Here is a 21,650-nt window from a genome sequence, read left to right as displayed (position 1 = left end):
TAATTATGCTGATTGGCTTGTAACTCCCAGGCGACGTGAGGTTCTTATCTTTCTTCTGAGAAATCTAAATAATTGTGTGACATGTGGATTGACGGAGAACTCAATGTTCCTTTGAGACCTTATACATATCTCCCAATAGTTTAAATACAGAGTCAGGCATAATCCTATACAATTCAACTTGGGTCCTTCCTCTCCTCCATCTCTACCTGTGGTGTTCCCAAGGGGTCTAACCTCTCCCTGGCTTTTCAACCAATGCCTGGCACTTCTTGCCCACCGCATTGCAGCGCTCTGCCCCAACTTCCAGTGCTATGCGGATGACGCTCAGGTCCTTTTCAGGCTACCTTCGGCCACCTCTTCTCCCTCGCTCGTCTCCGCCTGTCTGTCCGCCCTCCAGAAGTGATGTGCCGCCAATGATCTCTGCCTTAATGCCAGTAAGACTGAGATTCTCCTCATCAGCACACCCGCTCCCTCCTTTCCCGTTACTCTCTGGCTGGCCTCTCTTGGCCCTCTTTCTGCTCCCGCCTGTGATTGCATTGTCCACAAGGCCTTCTGGGGCCTGGGGCATCAATACCTTGAACTCTCTGAACTCTCTCTTCCTAAATATCTTCCTTCTCAGGCTCTTCACTCAACCGCCTCCAACTCCCTCAGGGTCAGGCCCTTTTCCAAGCAACGAGTTGGTGGTAGATCTCTTTCTTCAGCTGGGACCTCCCTCTGGAACAGCCTCGCCGCCTCCCTGAAACTCGAGGAGAATTATCTCCGGTTCCAGAAGCACCTTAAAACCTTTGTCTTTGCTTTTGCTTTCTCTCCTCCTCTCCCCTGCTGAATTTCCTGGCTGAAACTGAAACTGCACTGGTTATCTGGCCACCCTCTGATCACGGGCCCAGGTCCTCTCCCCCACCAGTCACACACCTGCACTACCTTCCTGGCAACCCCCGTACTTGGGGACTGTTTTTCTGTATCCCTACAGTCCCACTACCAGCACTTGACACCTGATGTCTGCACTTACCCTTGCACTTGCCACCAGCTAGCTGTACATTTAACTTATTGTTTATTTATTCTATTATCCCATGTACTGCACTCCCCCGCCCCTGCACTTTCCCCCTTCCCATGCACCTGCGCGATCTGAATGACACCTGGCCTAGTAGGATCGTTGTCTCGGTCTTCCCTCTGTTCCCCCTCCCTTGCCTCGTCGCACACATCAGTCATATATCATAATTCCATCGGCAGGCATTCCGGTCCATGCATTCAGGCTATATAATGATTTCTTCATCTCCTCACAAGGGAAGTACTCGTTCAAGTTTGTCTTCTCCTGGGGAGCCAGCATTGGTAAATTGAAATCATTCAAAAAACATGGTACTCCATTCATAACACCCCCATCCGACTCAGAGCTTCTTGTAAAAAGCATGAAATTCTTTTCCTTCGGATCAAACACTAGACCCCCCCTGAAATCTTCTCAATTGCAGAAATCACTCCACCTCTGTCCAACGGATGCAGTCGGTGTGCTAGAAATCTGTCACACTTCTCCCCTCCCTCATAGTATGCATATCTGGTATGGAACAAAGTATATTCAGCCCTCTCCAACAGCATTTTATTTAATTCGTTTTTAACCTGCCTCAGGACTCTATCTTCATTTTGCAATATCATAACCAATCTCTCCAGATCTTTGATCTTCAACTCCATCGCCTTAATAGCGACGTCCTTACTCTTACGTCTCTTGCTAGAGAGGCCAATCAGAAGCCCCCTGCATAAAACATTTAAAGGCTTCCCAAACCAATCTCGTTTGCACCTCTCAATTCAGATTTGGGTCTATAAAACACTGCGCTTCATGTACAATCTTCTCCACCACTTAACTTTTCTTCAAGTAGGGAGGTCTTTATCTTCCAAAAGGTATTCCTACAGATGTTAAAATGCAGGGAGATGGTGACTTCAATTGGAGCATGATCCGAAATGTGAATACATCTAATACTGCTCTCCAAATGATATGTCGTGGCCAGGCCTGCTGTCAAAAATAGGTGAATTCTCGAGTAGGATTCGTGGGCCCTTCAGTAAAAACTGTAATCTCTCTCAGGCGGATGCCCTAGCCGCCATACATCCACTAAGGTTTGTTTAAATATTAAACCCTTCAAAGCCTACCTCTGTAGAACATTAGCTTGCACTACACCATTATTGCTGCTGTCTAAAAGGGGGTCAATTGCTTCATTCAAAAACCCTCCTAGAATTATGTTATCAGATTCCCGGTCTTGTAGGACCTGTGCCACATTATGCAAGAAAGTTCTGCCACTCACTGGGTGTGTGTATGTTACATAGTGTCATCAAAGACCCATGTACTCGGGTGGATAACGCATCCACCCTCCCCTCCTCGTCACTGTGGTGAGATATATCTATGGGCAATCCCTTCCATATCAAAACTGCCACCCCTCAGGAACGCGAGTTAAAGGATGGACTATACACCTGGCCTACACAACTCCTCTGGAGCTTAGCAGTCTCAATCTCAGTAAGATGCGTCCCCTGCAAAAAAGCTATGTCTGCTTTTAATTTATTCTAATATTTAAGGATAGTCTTCCTTTTAACATGGCTGTTAATACCGTTCACATTCGCGTTTGGCACTAGCCACAATGCCTAAATCAACGCAAACTGCAATATGATAAAAGGAAGAATACCCACAAACAACACAAAGGTTGAGAAGAAGGAAAACCCCAAACCCTCTGGTGATAATGCCCACTTGTAGCTGCCAGCAACATGGACAATCAACCAGACCCACTCCCTCAATATAATAGAGAACCACCTACACACCTGCAGTCAATCCAAAATGGAGCTAAACCTTTAACATAATGAACCCAGCAACATATATAAACATCAGATTCCCAACCCCTTCCCCATCCAAACAAACATAAATCAAACCCATGCACCTAAACCTCCCCTCTCTGGTATCAAAATAACCACATGCCCAACCAGATTGAATGAGCTTCACATGGGGGTTCTAGGCACACATTAACTATTATCAACTTTAATATCTCGTTGAAAAAGACCCTATAAGAGCACATTCCATAGTATAGAGTGCCTCCCCCCAATCCCACAGACCAATGGGTAGACTATGGCTGAAAATCCTGTGATGCAGTGTGGCAGGCTTCGCACCCGCTTCCCAGCCACTTCCACAGAGTCATCATGGACCATATCAGGTGAGTCCATGATGACTATACAATACAATAATCAACAATCGTATCAGTGAACAATTAGGTTTCCGTTTCCAGGGCTGTGTTCGTTTTATGATGAGCTGCCTCTATAATACCATGTCCTTGTCAACTGACTTCATACCAAGACAAACCCTTTGTGACATTACTTTCATAAACAGATGATGTATGCCTTCCGAACAGTGACCTGTCCTGTATAGTGTGTATCAGTCAGAGAATTAGGCTAACAAAAAAGCTTACGTAGCATCGAGTCCTTGGAAAGCACAATAAAATTAATCTGCATTACGGCCTGGCAGTTCGCCTACCATAACCCAAGCAAGCAGACACATATGAGACTTAAACATTGCAGTCAGTGTAGAATAGGTTCACTCATACCAGCTTGTATCCATCATCTCCTCTTCACATCGTAGAAGACAGTCCCAAATAGCCCTAGAAAGTCTTCTGGGACTCTACATCGGTATGCAGCGTTAATAACAAAACAAAAAATAACGACAAACATTTTAAACTACACCTGAATAATGACAAAAAGTCAAATTTATCTGTAAAAGTATATATGGGGGTGGGGTATGGGCTAAGGGGTGGGGTTAGTTGGTGGAGGGTAAAAAGGCTGTAGAAATAAGGGGTTTTGGGTGGGGACCCACCAAATAAAATGTATTGTTATTCAGGTGTCGTTTAAAATGTATGTTGTTATTTGGGATGTTATTATAAACACCTGGAACCCTCTACGTCATGCGCACCACCATGTTCAAAAGTACTTCCTCTAATCATAGTTGTGCCGCCCCAAACAACCTGAAGCGGCCATGGACCAGCGGCTTCAGTATCATGGCCACTCACCACAGGGCTCCCATGACCAGACCCTCCATGGGAGAAGATGCCGTATAATCCGGCCAACGCCAGAGGAAGCAGCCTCCCCTCTCTAAAATGTTGAATCTTCTACTTTCAAGGAAAATTGGCAACCTATCGCCCTAGTCTACAACATCCACAACATAACAAAGTGATGCACCCTCATATACACCTACGATTGTACTCTCTCAATTCTACTCTCTGAAGTAGAAGACGCAATAAACAAGCAAGCAATTGGCTGCTGCCCGTAATGGGATGGCATCCCATCCGACCTATGATCTGCAGTCCTTCAGCAGATCGTCGATGAAGCCAAGATCGCTAAGTGGAGGAGCATCCAGCTGATGAAACGGAATTCATCAATGCAGCCAACTACCATTTTAATCTTCAACCAAACCGGCTAAGCCCTGCTCCTTTGCTGATCTCCAAAAGGTGCTTCAACCTCTGGACCGGTGGTAACAACCAGTCGTGATGTCCCACGCTTGCATTTCCTTACCTTGGAAGCATTCAGAAGTGTCCCAGAACCGTCCTATGGGCTGACCAGCTTCCTTGTGGGTTAACTCGCTGCATGGGTCACCATGCCAAGTTCAGAATCACACTGTGCAGGCTTGCGACTTGTTCAGTAAGTGGACTCACCTGCAGTTACAGCGCTCCAGCACAATGAAAGGTCTTGCAGGATCAGCTTCTTTGCTTCCGCCTTGAAGTTTGTCTCCAACCATTTTCTTCAAGAGTCCTGTGGGTCCTCTGAGGTCGTCAACAACGTGGTGGTCCTTTCTTTATATTGTCAAAGTTGTACAGCTGTTCAGTCCAAGAAACCATCTTGCAGAGCGCAGAACATCCGACTAGCCAGACCAAAATCCCAATGCCCAAATTGATCTCTGCCCTTGAGACCCCTTGACCTCCTTCAATTGAACCATGAGAGTACAGGGGTTCAGAGATTTCAGGCTCTGCCAAAGTGGTCCCAGAGTGAATCAGAGTACAAGGGATGAGTAAAAATACAAGTTCCTACCCCCACCTCCTTGGAGTTTAACAGATGTAAAGTCCTTACTCTACCTCTCAATTGCCTGCACATGACTGGTGTTATTCTATTCAAGGATCCTCCCCTGAACTTCCCCCTGAGGTGGTTGGATTGGTAAAAGACCTAAAAAGAACTTTTCTTCAATTGTTTTCCTACTTTAATACACTTACAAACTGTTATTTGGCTGTGACAACTCTTGTTGAGCCTCTTAAACTGACACCTAGCACTTTGAGAAGAACTGCATTAGGACCTGTGACTCCCAATGCAAGAATACCCCTCTTTTCTAGCTAGGGAAGATCTTTTAAGGTGTAGAACAAATTACGTCCCTTTCTGTAACATACTTTCTGACGGCTGTTCCTGCGACAGATTTAACATCCCAGCACAGCGGTTATCCGGAAACTTTTTTTTAGTCAAGGTTTGTATGCAGCACCCTCTGGGAAGACTACAAACAACTTACTACAGGTATAGGAAACCCAACCTTTGATATAAGCTTGGACTACACAGTTTTGGTAGCGTGTTGTGCAGCCAGGCTTATCTCAAGAGAGGTCAATGTGAGCTGTAGTGGAGTTACACAGAGATTTGCAGTTACAAGTATTCAAATAAACTCTTACACTCAAGGTTTCTTGAATAAACAATTATTTATCAGTCAGTTAGAATAAACCTTCTTCAGAAGGGAGCAATACAATAGTAACACTCAAATACACTTCATGAAATACACACTCTTAATATCTCTAAATCAGTAGATACCCTTTTGGGATGGCCCACAGACTACTACCTACACCCTCAGGTGACTTCAATTGCTAGGGTGCTGGGGACCTTAATATATCACTGTTTCATTTAGGATCACTGAGTAAGAAGACAAAGGAAAAGATGATTTAGAACAAACAAGAGACCACAAATATTCTTAAGCAGGCAAATACTTTCAGACCCCCCCCCCCAATAAGAGACATTCAGGGGAAGAGGCTAAGCCAAAGTCAATAAGCAAAAGTCTATGTAAGCTGAAGCACTTCTTTGTAGGTAAGTATAAAGTCTTTGCACAATGTTTTAGAAGTCTTTGAAGAAGAGAAGAATCAAATGTAGGGCCACAAGCTGATTAGACTTGCGAGTAGTAGAAGATGCAAGCAACAGTAAGAGGTAGGTTCTCTCAGACTTTGTACAGTACCTTTACAATTAAGAAAAGATGCAGTAGATGACTCTTGTTCCTGTGCAGAGCTCAGTGTTCCTGGGCCTCAGTCGTGGGGACAAGAGGGAGGACGTCAGGGGACTCCTGCAATACAGTGGGACAGTCAAAACTCGCAACCGTCAAACTTCAATTTCAGTGGCTGTTCAGTATTTCAGCTCCTCGCAAATAGCAACACCGCGGTTCCAGGCTGTCGAGATGGACTTTGCTTGCGTCTCAGGTCGTGCACTCTGTTGAAGGGGCTCAGGCTCGGTCAGTCCCGCTTTCTGCGAGTCCGGATGATCTTCCTGGGGCTCTAGGCCAGCTTAAAAGCAACGCACACCATCTGGTGTTCCTCTCCCTGGCTATACGGTTTCCAGCAGCAACTCTGTGGAAATTTAACCAGCTCCGAGATGGATGTCTAGGTGGCTTACTTTGGGGTTGATTGGTCCCACCAACTTAAGGGGAGAAGTCCTTGCAGGCGCTACTCTGTCAATGCGAACTTCGGCACTACAGCAGGGCTTCACCGGGCGAACCAACGGTCCAGGAGTTGCAGCAGGCGTCCTCTTCAAGTTCTTCTTTGGTTCCTTCGTCTAATGGCCGACTCTGCCTTCCAAGACAAAAGACTCACCTTTTATTCAGTTCTCTCCCATTCATTCCAGCCTAGCTGTCAATCACCTAGCAGGGTGGCTGTCCTTGTCGGACAGTCAGCCAGCCAATCATCACAGAGTGCATTTGGGTCTCCTAGAAGACTAAGCACAGGGAGTTTCGGGCACCTCCCTCACTTCCTGCCTACCCCAGATGCCCTGGAGCCAGAGGCGGGCTTCACTCGTGAATCCTGCCAAAGGCAAAATGAACAATGGGACCAAACCAGGTTTGGCGCGCAGAGTAAATCTCAAGAAGGACCTCTCCACCATGAATTGGTGAAAAAAGACCACTGGGCCATTTTGACAAAAATGGCACCCTCAGGTGCTTTACTGCAACTGCAAACTCAGCCCGCGGTAAATGAACACCATGGTAGTTACAACGAAACCACTGCCACCAGCCTTTCAGTGAGGAAAGGGTAACATAAAAAATGTTACATGAGAAGCTAGACAAAGGGGATACCAGGTAACCCCTCCAGTACCCTATTGTAAGAGTGTGTGCTGGATCTAGAACGTTACAAAGGTAAGTAAAGTCAATTTCACTTTAATGCTCTTGGAAACAGTAGTTTAACCAAGAGAAGGTATTCAAACCTTTGGGAAATCTGAAAGACTTCCCTGTGCCACAGCACTGAAGGTGCCGTGTGACACAATGTAAAGGATGATGCCTATGGAGTTGGTCAGACTCCACAACCAAAAGAAACCGTGTTCAAAATCACATTAAAATACATGAGAGAGTGGGAAAAAAGGGTCTCACTCTCTCCAGGTTAAAAAATAAAGTCCTCAAAATCCAGCAAAGTTGCTGGGGGTCTCTAAGATGGAGGGAATTAGCACATTTCCGAGAATTCTCCCCAACACTCGTCCCCCCCAGACTAAGGGACAGGAGGATGTAATCCACCCCTGGATGAATCTCCTTACTCCAGTCGGCCATACTTTCTGGAGAGACCATCAGCATTTTGGTGATTACACCCTGACCTGTGGTCAATGGTAAAATCAAACCCCTGTAGGCTGATTGACCATCTTAACAATTTAGGATTTTCCCACTTCAGCTGCATTAACCATCTCAAGGGCTGGTGGTCGGTTTGAATCACAAAAGTAGATCCATACAAGTATGGTCTAAACTTCTTCAAAGACCACACAATGCCAAAACGCAGATTGGGTGTTCCCTGCCTTTCTCATCCAGCTACTCAGAACTGCATTGGAAGCATCTGTCTGTACAATTGAGGATTGGTTGTAGTCAGGAGCTCTTAAGACTGGAGCTTGACAAAGGGCTTGCTTAAGATGCCTTAGTGCACTCCTCATTCCACCTGACCTTCTTGGTGAATTTGACTGAGGAGATCACATTCAAGGGAGAAGCTATGCTCCCATAGTTCTCAATGAAGTTCCTATAGTAACCTGCGAGACCTAGAAAGGCTCTCACTTGGGTTTGAGTAGTAGGGATGGCCCAGTCTTGTACAGCCTGTACTTTGCTAGGCAATAGCCTTATTCTAGCTCCTCCTACCTCATGTCTAAGGTAGAGTACTTTACTCTGATCAATTTGACATTTACTTGCCTTTATGGTCAGATTGGCCTGCTCAAGAGCCTGCAATACATATCCTAGGTCGTTAATAGGCTCTTTCCAAGTAGGGCTGAACACTGCAATGTCATCCAAGTATGCCGTGCAGAAGTCCTCCATCCCATTCAGAACATGATTCACCATTCTTTGGAATGCAGCAGGTGCATTCTTTAGTCCAAAGGGCATAACCTTAAACTGGTAAAGGCCTCCTGGGGTTGAAAATGCAGTTTTCTCATTGACATGGTCTGTCAGTGCTATTTGCCAATGGCCTGAGGTTAGGTCAAATGTACTTGGGTGAACCAAGCTTGTCCACCAGCTCATCTGTCCTAGGTAAAGGATGGCCATCAGTCGTGGTGACTGCATTAAGGGCTCTATAATCCACACAGAATCTCAACTCTTTGGATCCTGCCTTTGGTACTAGCACAACTGGACTAGACCATGGACTTGTAGATGGCTCTATTACCCCCAAGATCAAGCATCCTGTTGACCTCTTCCTTTATGTGGGTTCTTACATGGTCTGATATCCAGTAACCTGTGCTTTTAACAAGTAAACAGTCACAAGTGAGAATCTCATGCTGGCCCCAAGGGGTCAAGCCTGGTGATAGTGAAAACAGAGGGGCAAACTGATTTAACAGAGTTTTGCACTCCTACTGTTGTACCAGTGTCAGATTAGAAGAGAGATTAACTCCTTCCATCTTCCCATTTAAAGGTTATTGTTAGGGAGAATTCTCAAGAATGTGCCAATTTCCCTTACCTTTTGAGACCCTCACCAACTTTCCTGGATTTCTAGGATTTTAATTTTTACCTGGAAAGAGTCTGAGCCTTTTTTCCCAGTCTTTCATGTATTTTGGTGTGCGTTTTACTTTTGTGTTCTTTTGATATGGAATTTTTAACAAACTCCATACGCATCATCTTTTTCTTGTGTATCACACAGCACCTTTAGTGCAGTGGCACAGGGGCGTCTTTCACACTCCCGAAGGTTTAAATACCTTCTCTGGGAATGAGTACTGTCTCCCAGAGCATGGAAAGTTAAATTGACTTTACTGGTCCTTTTAAATTTACAGACGCAGCACACATTATCTTCCTATAGAGTGCTGGAGGGGTTGCCTAGTATCCCCTGAGTCAAAACACTCATGTAACATTCAAATGTTACCCTTTCCCACTTGCAATGGCTGGTGGCAGTGGTTTAGATCAAACTACCATGATTTATCCCGACCCCGAACAACGGTAGCTAAAAATCGGGTCTGCCATGTTTTTCAAAGTGGCGCCCAAGTCATATCTGTAAAAACAGACCACAAACTTTTTTCAACATTTCTTTTAGGAAAGGTCTTTCTTGTGTTTAACTCTGTGCGCCAAACCAGGTTTGGCCTCTTTGTTCGTAGGCATTTGGCGGGCTTCAGTGCTGAAGCCCTCCTCTGGCGCCTGAGCGTCTGGGGTGGACAGCATGTGAGGGAGGTGCCCGAAACTCCCTGTGCTTAGTATCCTAGGAGACCCAAATACACTCTGGCGTGATTGGCTGGCTGACTGTCGGGCAAGGATAGCCACCCTGCTGGGTGAGTGACAGCTAGGCTGGGATGAATGGGAGAAAACTGTTTAAAAGCAGGTCTCTGGGACTTGGAAAGCAAAGTCGACCACTGGAACGAAAGAACCGAAGACGAGCTGAAGGAAGGCGGCTGCTGCAACTCCTGGTCCACCGGTGAAACCCTGCTGCAGGTCCGAATTGCCTGAAACTCCATCGACAGAGAAGCCCTTCAAGGTTAACTTCTTCCCTTGAGTTTGGTGGGACCAACCAACTAGCAAGTCAGCTGGACACCGTCCCCATGCTGGTCACATTTTCTTCAGAGTGCTGTTGAAAACTGGCTAGCCAGTGGGAAGGATACCAACTTGTGGACCTTAAGGCACTCACACCTTAAACCGATGTTTTGCCAAGCTTGTGGCTTCTTCCCTCGGCAGTGCAGGAACCTCCCCGACGTCTTCCTTATCCCCACGACTGAAGCACAGGAACAGCGAGATCTGCAGGAACTGCCAGGAACACCTGCGTCAGCTACAGCTTTTCTTCAATTAAAAGGTACTGTGCGAGTGTGGTCAAGAAATTCTTTTGGCCACGGTGAAAGTTTGTGAAACTTTCCCAACTTTGAAGGCTTGTCCTTCCCTAATCCAAAAAAAAAACCGTGGCAAAGACTTAACCATTTACTACCAGAACTGTGCTATCCCATTTAAAGACTCTGAACCAGCGACTTCGGCCCAGGCCTCTTGAATTGAATTGCTGGTTGTAGTGAACTGAAACTATTTGCCCTACCTCTGAAAGTATTTGTGCTTTAACTCTTTTAACCTTGTCTTTTTACCCCTTTTAAAAGTAACTGAAGTGCCATTTTGCTCCCACTTCAGGGCAGCTGAACTTGTTCAGAAACTTATTGGTTGTGTATTGTAGTATATTAGATTTTGATATTGAGCTGCTCTTACTAGTGGAATGCTTTACAACTGACTGTGTAAATAAATGTATATTCTTTTTACCAAGAAACCTTGAGTAAGTGTGTGTTTGTTTGAACCACTGTGATTGCCAGTCCTTTGTGTAACCTCATGTACTGCTCACTTTACTCTTGAGATAAGTCTGGCTGCTCAGTCACTGCTACCACATTACTGTGTAGTAAGGGCTTGTACCAAAGGTGAAACTTTACTGACACTTGTAGTCTTAATTGTGTGTAGTGTTCCCAAAGGGTACTGCATGTGGTTCTGCCTAACAGTTGTCCCCTGAGGAAGTCAGGCACAAGTTTACTTTCCTCCTCCTCCTGAGCAGAGGCTAGAAGCAAAGCTCCCAATTCTGGTCTAGAGACATAGGCTTTTAGACGGTTGGTGTGAAAGACCCTGGGCGCCTCCTTATGGTTGCTTAAGTCCACCAAATAATTGACCTCTCCATGTTTTCCCACAACCTTAAAGGGTCCAATCCATTTGTCCTGTAAGGCCCTCTGTCTTGCAGGTACCATAACTAGAACTAGCTGGGCATGAGTAAGCTCAACCATGTTGGCCTTCTGGCCATGCCAATGCTTCACCAGTGTCTGACCTGCTTTCAAGTAATCTGAAGCTTCTGTCATCATGTGTGTCATTATCCTTCGGAAACCTAACACATTGTTAGTGACTCTCACTGGCTTGTGGAAAGGAGCACTCTCCAACCCCCTCCTTGATTAGGGATAATGGACCTCTAACCGCATGACCACAGAGAAGCTCAAAGGGACTGAATCCAAACCCTTCCCGAGGGACTTCTTTATAAACAAAGAGAAGGCATGGCAGTAGAAGGTCCCACTTTCTTCTAAGGGGTTCTTCTAAAGCACATATCATGCTCTTCATAGTTCTGTTCTACCTCTCCACCAACCTATTGGTTTGGGGATGGTAGGCTTTTGAGAACTTGTATGTCACTCCACAGTTTTTCCACATGGCTTGCATGTAGTGGGACATAAAATTGGACCCACTGTCTGAGATAATCTCCTTAGGAAAACCAACCCTGGTAAAAAAAAATACCATGGAGTGCCTTAGCCACTGCCTGAGCAGTAACAATCCTCATAGGTATAGCTTAAGGATACTTGGTAGCATGGTCTAACACAGCCAATATAAATCGGTTGCCTGAAGATGTGGGAGGGTCTAAAGTGCCAACAACATCAATTCCTACCCTCTCAAAAGGGACTCCCACCACTGGGAGAGGCACCAAGGGTGCCACGTTCTTGGCTCCACTCTTGTCAGACATCTGACAAGTGTGACGGTGTCATGATCTCTGCTTCCAAAAGGTCAGGGTTTTCCCAACTCCCTTGGAAGCAGATCCATAACCCAGGTTCCGAGTGCCAACCAGTCCCAATTGGGACCTTTTGGACCCAGTCCTGGCGCCAGTGGCACCAGGCTCATAAATATGCCCAGTCCCAGCGCTGGAAGCGCCGGGCTCATAATGCTTGGGTGGACTTACCTGCAGCAGACCATGCTGCTTACTTGCCTGCCAGTTGAGCCTCTGATCCTCTTCTGTTTGGAACTACCTTTCCTGTTGGGTGGGGCTGGAGCCACTCCCTAGATTCAGAACACTGGAACTCTTCTGGAAGGCAGGAACTCTTTTCTTACCAGGAACTCTTTTCTTACTTAGGCGTGGCTGTGGAAGGAGACACCTAAGCACTACAGGAGGCTATTTAAACCACACCCGGTGGATGAATCTTGCTTTGCGTTATTCTGCACCCTCTGCAGCAGTACGCTCATCGTGTCTTCTGCATCCGGTCCTGGGCCTAAGGAAAAAGGCTTACCATCCTGAATCCAGTCTTCAGCAACACCTATAAAGACAAGAAAGAACAGGTTAGCATTCCGGCATCTGAAAGGAAAAAGGCTTACCATCCTGAATCCAGTCTTCAGCAACACCTATAAAGACAAGAAAGAACAGGTTAGCATTCCGGCATCTGAAAGGCAAAGGCTTACCTACTCTTAGTGCGCTCCGGAGGTCTTCACACTGCATTCCGGCATCTGAAAGACAAAAGCTTACCAACTCTTCGCACGCTCCGGAGGCCGTCGGCGCTGCATCCCGCATCTGAAAGACAAAACAAGGTGCGTTTAAAGACATTGGGGAACTTTAATACTCACGTGCCATTACTCCTTTCCACATCTAACCCAGTGGGTATCCCGGCACCCTGCAGCCTCTCCGAACTTGTACCTGCAAAATAAAAAGACAGTTAGAGCGCATCGTGAAGCTGGCAACAAGCGCTTACTTACGTGCTTCCAGGCGCTTCTATTCATCACACGGGCTCCATCTTCAACTCACTTCAGCCCGTCATCCGCCATCGCCGGAACCCTGCAAAACAAGAGACATCATTATTCAAGACTTTAAAGACATTTGAGTTACTCGAAACTTACCGTTCGTGCAGTAAACGACGGACAGCAGTCCTCTGAAGTCAAGAGGCCTGCGCTACCTATCCAGTGAAGGAACTGGTTACAGCACCCTGCCCCGAGGCAGATGGAGAGCTCGGCATTCACTTACCTAAGGTGAGAGCGTTAACCTGTGGGGGTCTACAGGAGAGGAGAAGAGGAAAGAGATAGGGACACCCCAATAACCCCAGTTCATTAACCCCGTATTTTCTATCTGCAGACATCTTACTCTGCACGTCAGGCATACAGGGCACAGAGGTCCAGCCCAAAAAGCCAACCGGGTGCTGCACATCACCTTTGAAGATACGGTAGTCGCCCAGTCAAGACCGGCGCCTCTGTGAGAATCAGGTGAGCGTTACAGACGGATTCTACGGTACTTATCTACATCAGATCCCATCGTGGCCCACTAGAAGTAAAGAGAAAGCCTTTCCTTGGTCGTCTAAAAACTTAAGTGACCAGCTAAAGGAATCTCTCATGGGCTAACTGTAGATACTGAGTTCTCACCTCCTGAGGCACTACAAGTCTTACATAGTTCCCTGGGGTGGTCTCAATAGGCACACTGTAAAGGAGGCCATACTCCCAGTACAGCCTGTGCTTCCCTGGCCCTTCCATCTGGGAAGCTGCCTGTTGGCGAAGTCCTTCAGTCCTTCAAAAGTAGGCCACACTCTTGGACCTCTGGTGAAGTCTGCCCTACATGGGCCACCTTCTGCAAGCAAAGTCTGCAGCTCAGGATGGTCTTTAGGATCCAGATCTCCAACAGGGGGTAGGGCTTCTTCCAGGTCTGAGTCATCAGTAGCTGTTTCACCATCCTCTGGTTGAACCTCACACTCGGCCTCAGCTGGTGGTTGGGTCACAGGTATGACCTTGGACTGTCCTCTCTGGGATGTCCTTGTTTTGTGCACAGGGGTGACACTTTTCTTACTTCCTGAGACTTTAGGTTGCTCCTTGGTCTCTCTTCTTGAAATTAGAAGATGGCTCTTCCTGTAGACTGGGAGTTATAGGTACCTCTGTAACTTCCCATTGAGAGTCATTTAAGGTTTGCTCTCTGGCCAGTCTAGTTTGCTCTTGCTTCCTTTTGCTGGGAAGCCTGGGAGTGCTTGATACAACTCCAAGAGCTTTTAAGTCATTCCCCAACAGGACCCTCCCAGGTACCTCACTTTGTACACTGACAGGTATTCTTACAGTCATATTGTTGCACTGGATGAGAGCTGGTAGTAGTGGAACTATCTGGACAGGGCCTCCAGCAAGCTTAGTGGAGCCTTTGGGTGCATTAGCAACATCCTCAGGTTTGAGGTTTCATCCACGACTGTAATGATGGCCCCGGTGTTTCTAATGGCAGGGGTTTCCTGACCATTCACAAGTACACTGTCCTTGTAATATTCTTTTGTGTTATCTGGAATAGTTATACACATCTATATTCTGATGTTCCCACAAACCCAGGGAAACTAAAGAAAAACTGGCAGAGACTCCAATGGGGTCTTTAGCCAATAGATACAAGTTTCCACTTGCCATATGGACTTCCCCATCTGGGTTGAAGGCTAAGGAGGCAGTGTGGACCCCTGAATGTTTACCCTTGCATCTGGGATCCCCTTTCACACGGTCAGTTGACCCACAAGCATAACATTTTGCAAATGTTTTGACAAATAGGGGCTTCTGCTGACCTCCCTTTGGTTTAGCACCAGAGGTTTCACTAGACTGACCTTGTTTCCCATATGGCTTACCCTTCTTATGTGTGTGGCCCTCTTTCGGATGGGAGGCTTTAGAATTCTCTATCATCTTTCTTGTGCTGCTTCCCCTCGTCCTTTTTGTGAGTGGCCCCAGAATCCTTGTGAGTAGTCCTGTTGGCAACCCACAAGTCAGCAGCCTTTGCTAACTTCTTGGGATCAATCTCATTAGAGTCAGCCAAGTGCTGTCACAGCTCAGGAGAGCAGGCGTCAAACCTAGATTCTAAAAAAAACAGATTTCTCATTCCTTCAGAAATAGTTACTCTGTAACCCTTAACCCAACCATCTAGGTTTTTCAAACATTCACACACCCAGGTAGCCCAAGGAGTACCATCAGTCTTTTTGAGTGTCCTAAAGCTCTTAGGGTACTGGGAAGGAGTTTCCCCAAATCTAGCTATGAAAGCTAGCTTCACATTTTCATACTCCAATCTTTCGATTTCCCCCACCTCCATTACAGCATCAGTGGCAACCTGGGGGATCCTAGACAAAGGCCAAGGAATCAGCTGATTCCCTGTGCAACCCTGAATCCCATAGTTATACTCAAAAGCACTCAACCAATACAAAATATCAAGTTCCACATCATACATACTCAGTGCTTCTCAGGGCATTTGAGGCCTCTTTGGACTGGAAGACCTAGAGGACTCTAGGATAGAAATGTTTTCCACAGACAGTTTTCTCATTTGAAGAGAATGTTGCATTTCTAGTTCCCTGAGCTTGATGTCTTGATGCTTGGCTTCAGCTTGGACTTGTAATTTCTTTGAACTCTAACTCAAGTGTCATTTTTTCAAGAGACACAAATTCTGGCTTCATGGACCTTGAGGGGTCCCAGTGGAGACTAGTTGAGGCAAAAGCGCAGTTTGGGGCATAGAGTGGCGCTCTTCCTGAGACTCCTCTACCCTACATTAGAGCTAGACTCTGAATTATCATCCTCATTATCATTTTCCACATTTCCTTGGTTAATAGGTTTTATAGGCCTACTACCCAAACTTTGATTATTCAACAATCTTGCAATTAATAATGTTTCTTTCCTTTAACAGGGAGATTCCTGACTCTCCACATTTCTTTCAGTTGACCTACTGTTAAAACGATCAGGGCTTCCTGCATGAAGTTATCCATATTTGGCATGTTACAATTGCTATTCCCGTGGAGCTTAGCCTTGTGAAGGTTTTAGTTGAACAAAAAGCACAGGCAATTTTCAATGTAACAACTCTACAATAGATCCTCACCGCTTGCCACCAGTATTAGGTAAAGATTTGGGGTAGTACAGTCAAAATGTCGAAAAATAAATGTCGAAAAAATAATGTCGACAAACAATAATGTCGACATTTTTTCGATATTTTTTCGAAATTTTGTATTTATTGTATGAATAAATAAATAAATATATATAACTAAGATGTGTTGAGTATGAGGGGTGGGGGTGTGGGGGGGTGGCAGGGGGGTGTTGGGTGAGGGGGGTTGGGGGGGACCCCTCCCATAGTAAATTAAACTCTTTTTGGTTATTTATTTATTGAAAAAATAAATAAATATATAATTAGAATGTGTTGAGTATGAGGGGTGAGAGGGTGGTTGGGGGGGTGTGGGGGGGGGTGTGGGGGGGGTGGCAGGGGGGTGTTGGGTGATTGGGGGTGGGGGGTCCCCCCCAATAGTAAATGATACTCTTTTTGGTTATTTATTTATTGAATAAATAAATAAATATATAATTAGAATGTGTTGAGTATGAGGGGTGGGAGGGTGGTGGTGGAGGGTGGCAGGGGGGTGTTGGGTGAGGTGTTGATAGTTCTAAGTGACATTTTTTTGTAGACATTTTTTTTTCTAAAAAATGACTTTTTACATTATAAGTATAGGATGTCGACATTTTTGTTTGTCGACATTTTTGTTTCGACATTATGACTATAAACCGGTAGTGTGGCCTAGCAGCCAGGCTTATCTCAAGAGGGGTCAATGTGAGCAGTAGTGGAGTTACACAGAGATTCACAGTGACAAGTATTCAAATAAACACTGATACTCAAGGTTTCTTGATAAAACAATTATTCATTTATTTACCAGTCATTTAAACAAACCTTCAGAAGGAGCAATATAAAAGCAACACTCAAATACACTTTGGAAATACACACTCTTAGGTTTCTCAGAATCAATAAAGACCCATTGGGGATGGCACAGAGACAGTTCCTACACCCTCAGGTGACTTAAACAGCTAGGACACTGTGGACATTAATATATTACTGTACATTCAGAGTAGACATTGAGAGTGTCAAAAAAAGGGTTATCAGAACAAACAAGAGATCACAAATATTCTTTAAGTAAGCAAATACTTTTGGACCCCACAATGCAGAGTAAATTAACCCCTTCCTGGAAGGATAGGTGCAACACAATAACAGAGGAGAGAAGAGTCTTTCAGGGAACCAGGCTAAGCCAATGTCAATGGGCAAAGCTCTATGTGGACTGAAGCACTTCTTGCAGGCGAGTAAAAGTCTTTGCACAATGTTTTTAGAAGTCTTTGGTGAAAAAGAAGAATCAAATGTCGGGCCACAAGCCGGAAGACTTGTGAAGTAGAAGAGCAAGCAAATCTACAGTGAGAGGTAAGTTTTCTCACCTTACAGTACCTTTAGGTTGAAGAAAAGATGCAGCAGATGACCTCTGTTCCTGTGCAGCTCTGCAGATCCTGTTGTTCCTGGGCCTCAGTCGTGGGGACAAGAGGGAGCACTTCTGGGGAATCTGGCGCCACAACGGGATGGTCACCGATGGCAACTGGCAAACTGCAAACAAGTGGCACTTCAGTGTTTCAGCTTCTCGTGATTACCGCAAACAGCAACACCGCGGTTTCTGGCTGTCAAGGTGGGCTTTCCTTGCTTCTGGGGTCCAGCACTCTGTTGAGATGGCTCAGGCTCGGTCAGTCCTGCTTCCAGGGAGTCCGCAGGATCTACCTGGAGCTCTTGGCCAACTTAAAAGCAACGCACACAAACTGGTGTTCCTCTCCCTGGTAATTCGGTTCTAGCAGTGACTGCAATGGAAATTCAACAAGCTCCGAGAGATGTCCAGGTGGCTTACTTTGGAGTTGATTGCTCCCACCAAATCAAGGGGAGAAGTCATCTTCGCAGGTCTTCTCTGTCGATACGAACTTGGAGCTTCAGCACAGCAGCAGGGCTTCACCGGGCAAACCAAAGGTCCAGGAGTTGCTGCAGGCGTCCTCTTCAAGTTCTTCTTCGGATTCCTTTGTCAAGTGGTCGACTTTGCCTTCCAAGCCAAAAAGCCTCGCCTTTTATGCAGCTCGCTCCCATTCATTCCAGCCTAGCTGTCAGTCACCCAGCAGGGTGGCCGTCCTTGCCAGACAGCCAGCCGGCCAAACACCTAGGAGTGCATTCCTGTCTCCTAGGAGACCAATCACAGGGAGTTTCGGGCACCTCCCTCACTTTCTGCCCCCACCAGACAATCTGGAGCCAGAGGCAAGTTTCACTCGTGAAGCCCGCCAAAGACAAAACGAACAAAGGGACCAAACCTGGTTGGGAGCGCAGAGTAAATCTCAAGGACCAAAACAACAAGGAATGGCGAAAAAAGAAGACCCGTGCCATTTTGACAAAAATGGCACGCATGGGCACTTTACTCTGGCTGCGAACGCAGCCCCCGGGAAAAACACAACACAGTAGTAAAAAGTAACCACTGCCACCAGCCATTAATTGTGTAAAGGGTAACAAACATTTTTACATGAGAAGCTAGACAAAGGGGCTACTAAGTAACCCCTCCAGCACCCTATTGTTAGATAGTGTGTGCTGGGTCTAGAAAGTTAGAATGTAAAGTAAAGTCAATTTCACTTTACTGCTCTTGGAAACAGTAGTTAATCCAAGAGTAAGGTATTTAAACCTTGGGAAATCTAAACGACTTCCCTGTGTCACTGCACTGAAGGTGATGTGTGACAATGCAAAAAGATGCCTATGGAGGTCAGAATCCAAAAGCACAGAGTTCAAATCACAGAAAAATACATTTGAGTGGGGAAAAAGGTTTCACTCTCTCCAGGTACAAAATTAAAAAGTCCTAGAGTCCAGCAATAGTGCTGTGGGTCTCTAAGGTAGAGAGGAATTAGCACATTTCTGAGAATTCTCCATAGCACATGTTATAATTGCAAAGCCCCATTGGAAAGCATGCTGTGAATTAGGCCCTAAGAATCTAACAATCTCCTTGGCCTACGCCAATGAGGCTTTCTGCCCGGCTATGGAACTGAATCAGCTCTCCTTGATCTAAAGATTCAAATGGATGAATGCATTGACAATGGCAAACTTGCCCTCCTCCTCCTTCTTGACCTCTCGGCCGCATTCGACGTGGTGGACCACGAAACATTATGCCTTCACCTGGCATCAGCAGCTCACTTCTCAACGAAGGCGATAACCTGGATCAAATCATTTTTGTCCAATAGAACCATGAGAGTTTTCTCTCCATCCGCATCAGCAGACACAGCGGCAGTTACCTGTGGCGTCCCCCAAACCTCATGCGTCGCTCCCACGCTGTACAATATTTTTACCAAGCCCCTATTCGACAGCCTTTATACAATGGGAATCTTCTACACTAACTATGCAGATGATACCCAGATTCTCTTTCCCATCACAGGCAACTATGCCACCGACACTAGGGCTCTTAACTCAGTCTACCAAAGCATCCAGGCGTGGATGGCCAATAACGCCCCTAAATACCTCACCAAGAAATTTAAGAAAACGCAAGCGAACAGACCAACTAGAACTTCCCTTGCGAACTTGATTCTGACACCCAAATTTAAACTCCAAAAATCGGCAGGACGTAGCGTTCCTATAGTAGCAGCAAACCATTGGAATGCCCTACCTGCCCAACTCAGAGCTGATACATCATACTGGTCATTCAGGAAAAAACTCAAAACCTGGTTGTTCACGCTAGACAATTAACATTAACATAGCCCCCCAGAGGATGGCACCGGGATACAGTAACCTATTTTTACTTCACCCAAAGCAACTGGTGTGACTTCCTCCACTGTAACTGAACTTTTACATGCCTTGTACATCGCCTTGACTTTGTGTTTTCATTGTTCATTTTGTAACCTATGTCTGTCTGCAACAGCACCCTGGTGTGCTATACAAATACACAAAGCTGCATACATGCCGAAAGACTGAGGTTTCCTGGGAATGGGGTGGTTTGAACAAAAGTGAATAGCAGTAGGGTGATGGATGAATTTGCAAGGATATACAATGATTACAGACTGAACACACCGAGCAATTAGCTTATTGGGAATGGTCTATGAGGTCATAAAGGAACCAGAAAATATACCTACTTCGCTCTGAACCAAGACACACAATAGCTCATTAATCTCTTACCGTCTGTAGTGTCTCCTCCGTTGTTGTGAAATTCAGGTTTTTGATGAAGAGTGTACAGCCTGGAATACCATCTTCCTCATCATCTTCATCCTTATCCTCATCCCCATCCTCTTTTCTGGATGCCTCTGAAGGCATAATTTCCACTTCCTCAACAGCATCCAAATCTATCAAAGGACAAGTAGAGCGTGTTCAAATCTGGAACAGTGACATATCTGCTAATCTCTTGACAGTAGGGGGGTGTTATAAAGCATGGTTACCTTAACATTTAGGGTATCTAAAGGGCCCTAATGAGGTCATATCCCATAATTAGTTTCCATATGTTCAAATTAGGTTTCTACTGAAACATTAAGCACAGAAGTGCAGACTACTCATCCGAGCAGGCACACAAAATGTCACAGGGTCGTATTTGTCAAACAGTGATAAGAAGATTTTTTTTAAAAGCTTCTAGTTGCAAAGGAAGAAGGTATAATCCCACATTTGAACAATATCACCCAACAGTCTACAAATAATAATGTACAGGTTATTTGCAAGCCACTCATAATACCGTTAGTACCCCCACCTCTAGAATTCTGGCATTAAGAGTGAGGATATGGAGTAAGGCAGCCTGACTTTTGCTAGGGACAGCAAGACATGCAGTGTACATGAGTACTAGTTATGCTGGGTCTATAGCCTTTGCATATTTAAGAAGGATTCCACTGCAATAGACTGTGATGCCACAGCAATGTACAACAAACATAACACACTGCAATGCCAACATAATAGTGTACAGTCAGTCAAGCAGTGCTTGCATTTTCATTAGTTTACAGCGATCATTGAGAAAAATTATCTTTTCAAAATGATAATTCCAATTTCTTTAAGTAATCGCTCATTACTGTTGGATGAAGTTTAAAATGGTCAATTTGTAGCATATGCATCTCGGTTATTTTCATAATAAAGACACAGTTCACACTAGGGTGGTCAACTTTAGCATTGACATTTTGAACAGACTCACTAGGAATGATCATGTTAAACCATTCTGCATTGGTGTTCTTAACCCATAAACAGATGAGTGGCAGACAGGGCTTCGTCATATTTCATCTTCATTGCCTTTTTGCACGATGGTGGTGGGATGCAACGTTCACTGTGTTTCTTATAAATGACCATAGAATGTTTTTTAGAGAAAAGAAAATGCAATTGAGCTGCAAGTTGTTTAAATAGACCTTCATGTGCTAAAGGTACCACAGTCTGCACACGTGCCAATGTTTAAGTTGTGACTCACTGTGGACACCCACCTGCATTTTTAGGAGTTGGGGACAAAGA

The 21,650-nt window shown here is 45.5% G+C and overlaps 1 protein-coding gene across 2 annotated transcripts in view; it reads right to left on the bottom strand.

Annotated features, from left to right (window-relative positions):
* RBM19 (RNA binding motif protein 19) overlaps nt 1-21,650 on the bottom strand; it is a 1,396,549-nt gene that overhangs the window by 810,124 nt on the left and 564,775 nt on the right. For both annotated transcript variants that reach the window (XM_069619226.1, XM_069619227.1), the window contains exon 17: nt 20,352-20,515. In XM_069619226.1, coding sequence (XP_069475327.1) covers nt 20,352-20,515 — 164 coding nt within the window. The remainder of the gene's footprint in view (nt 1-20,351; nt 20,516-21,650) is intronic.

Source organism: Ambystoma mexicanum, chromosome 10, assembly GCF_040938575.1.
Source record: "Ambystoma mexicanum isolate Mex_15411 chromosome 10, UKY_AmexF1_1, whole genome shotgun sequence".
In the NCBI taxonomy this organism is placed as follows: Eukaryota; Metazoa; Chordata; class Amphibia; order Caudata; family Ambystomatidae; genus Ambystoma; species Ambystoma mexicanum.
The sequence above is the reverse complement of the archived record's forward strand: the minus strand, read 5'-3'. Positions and strand labels throughout refer to the sequence as shown.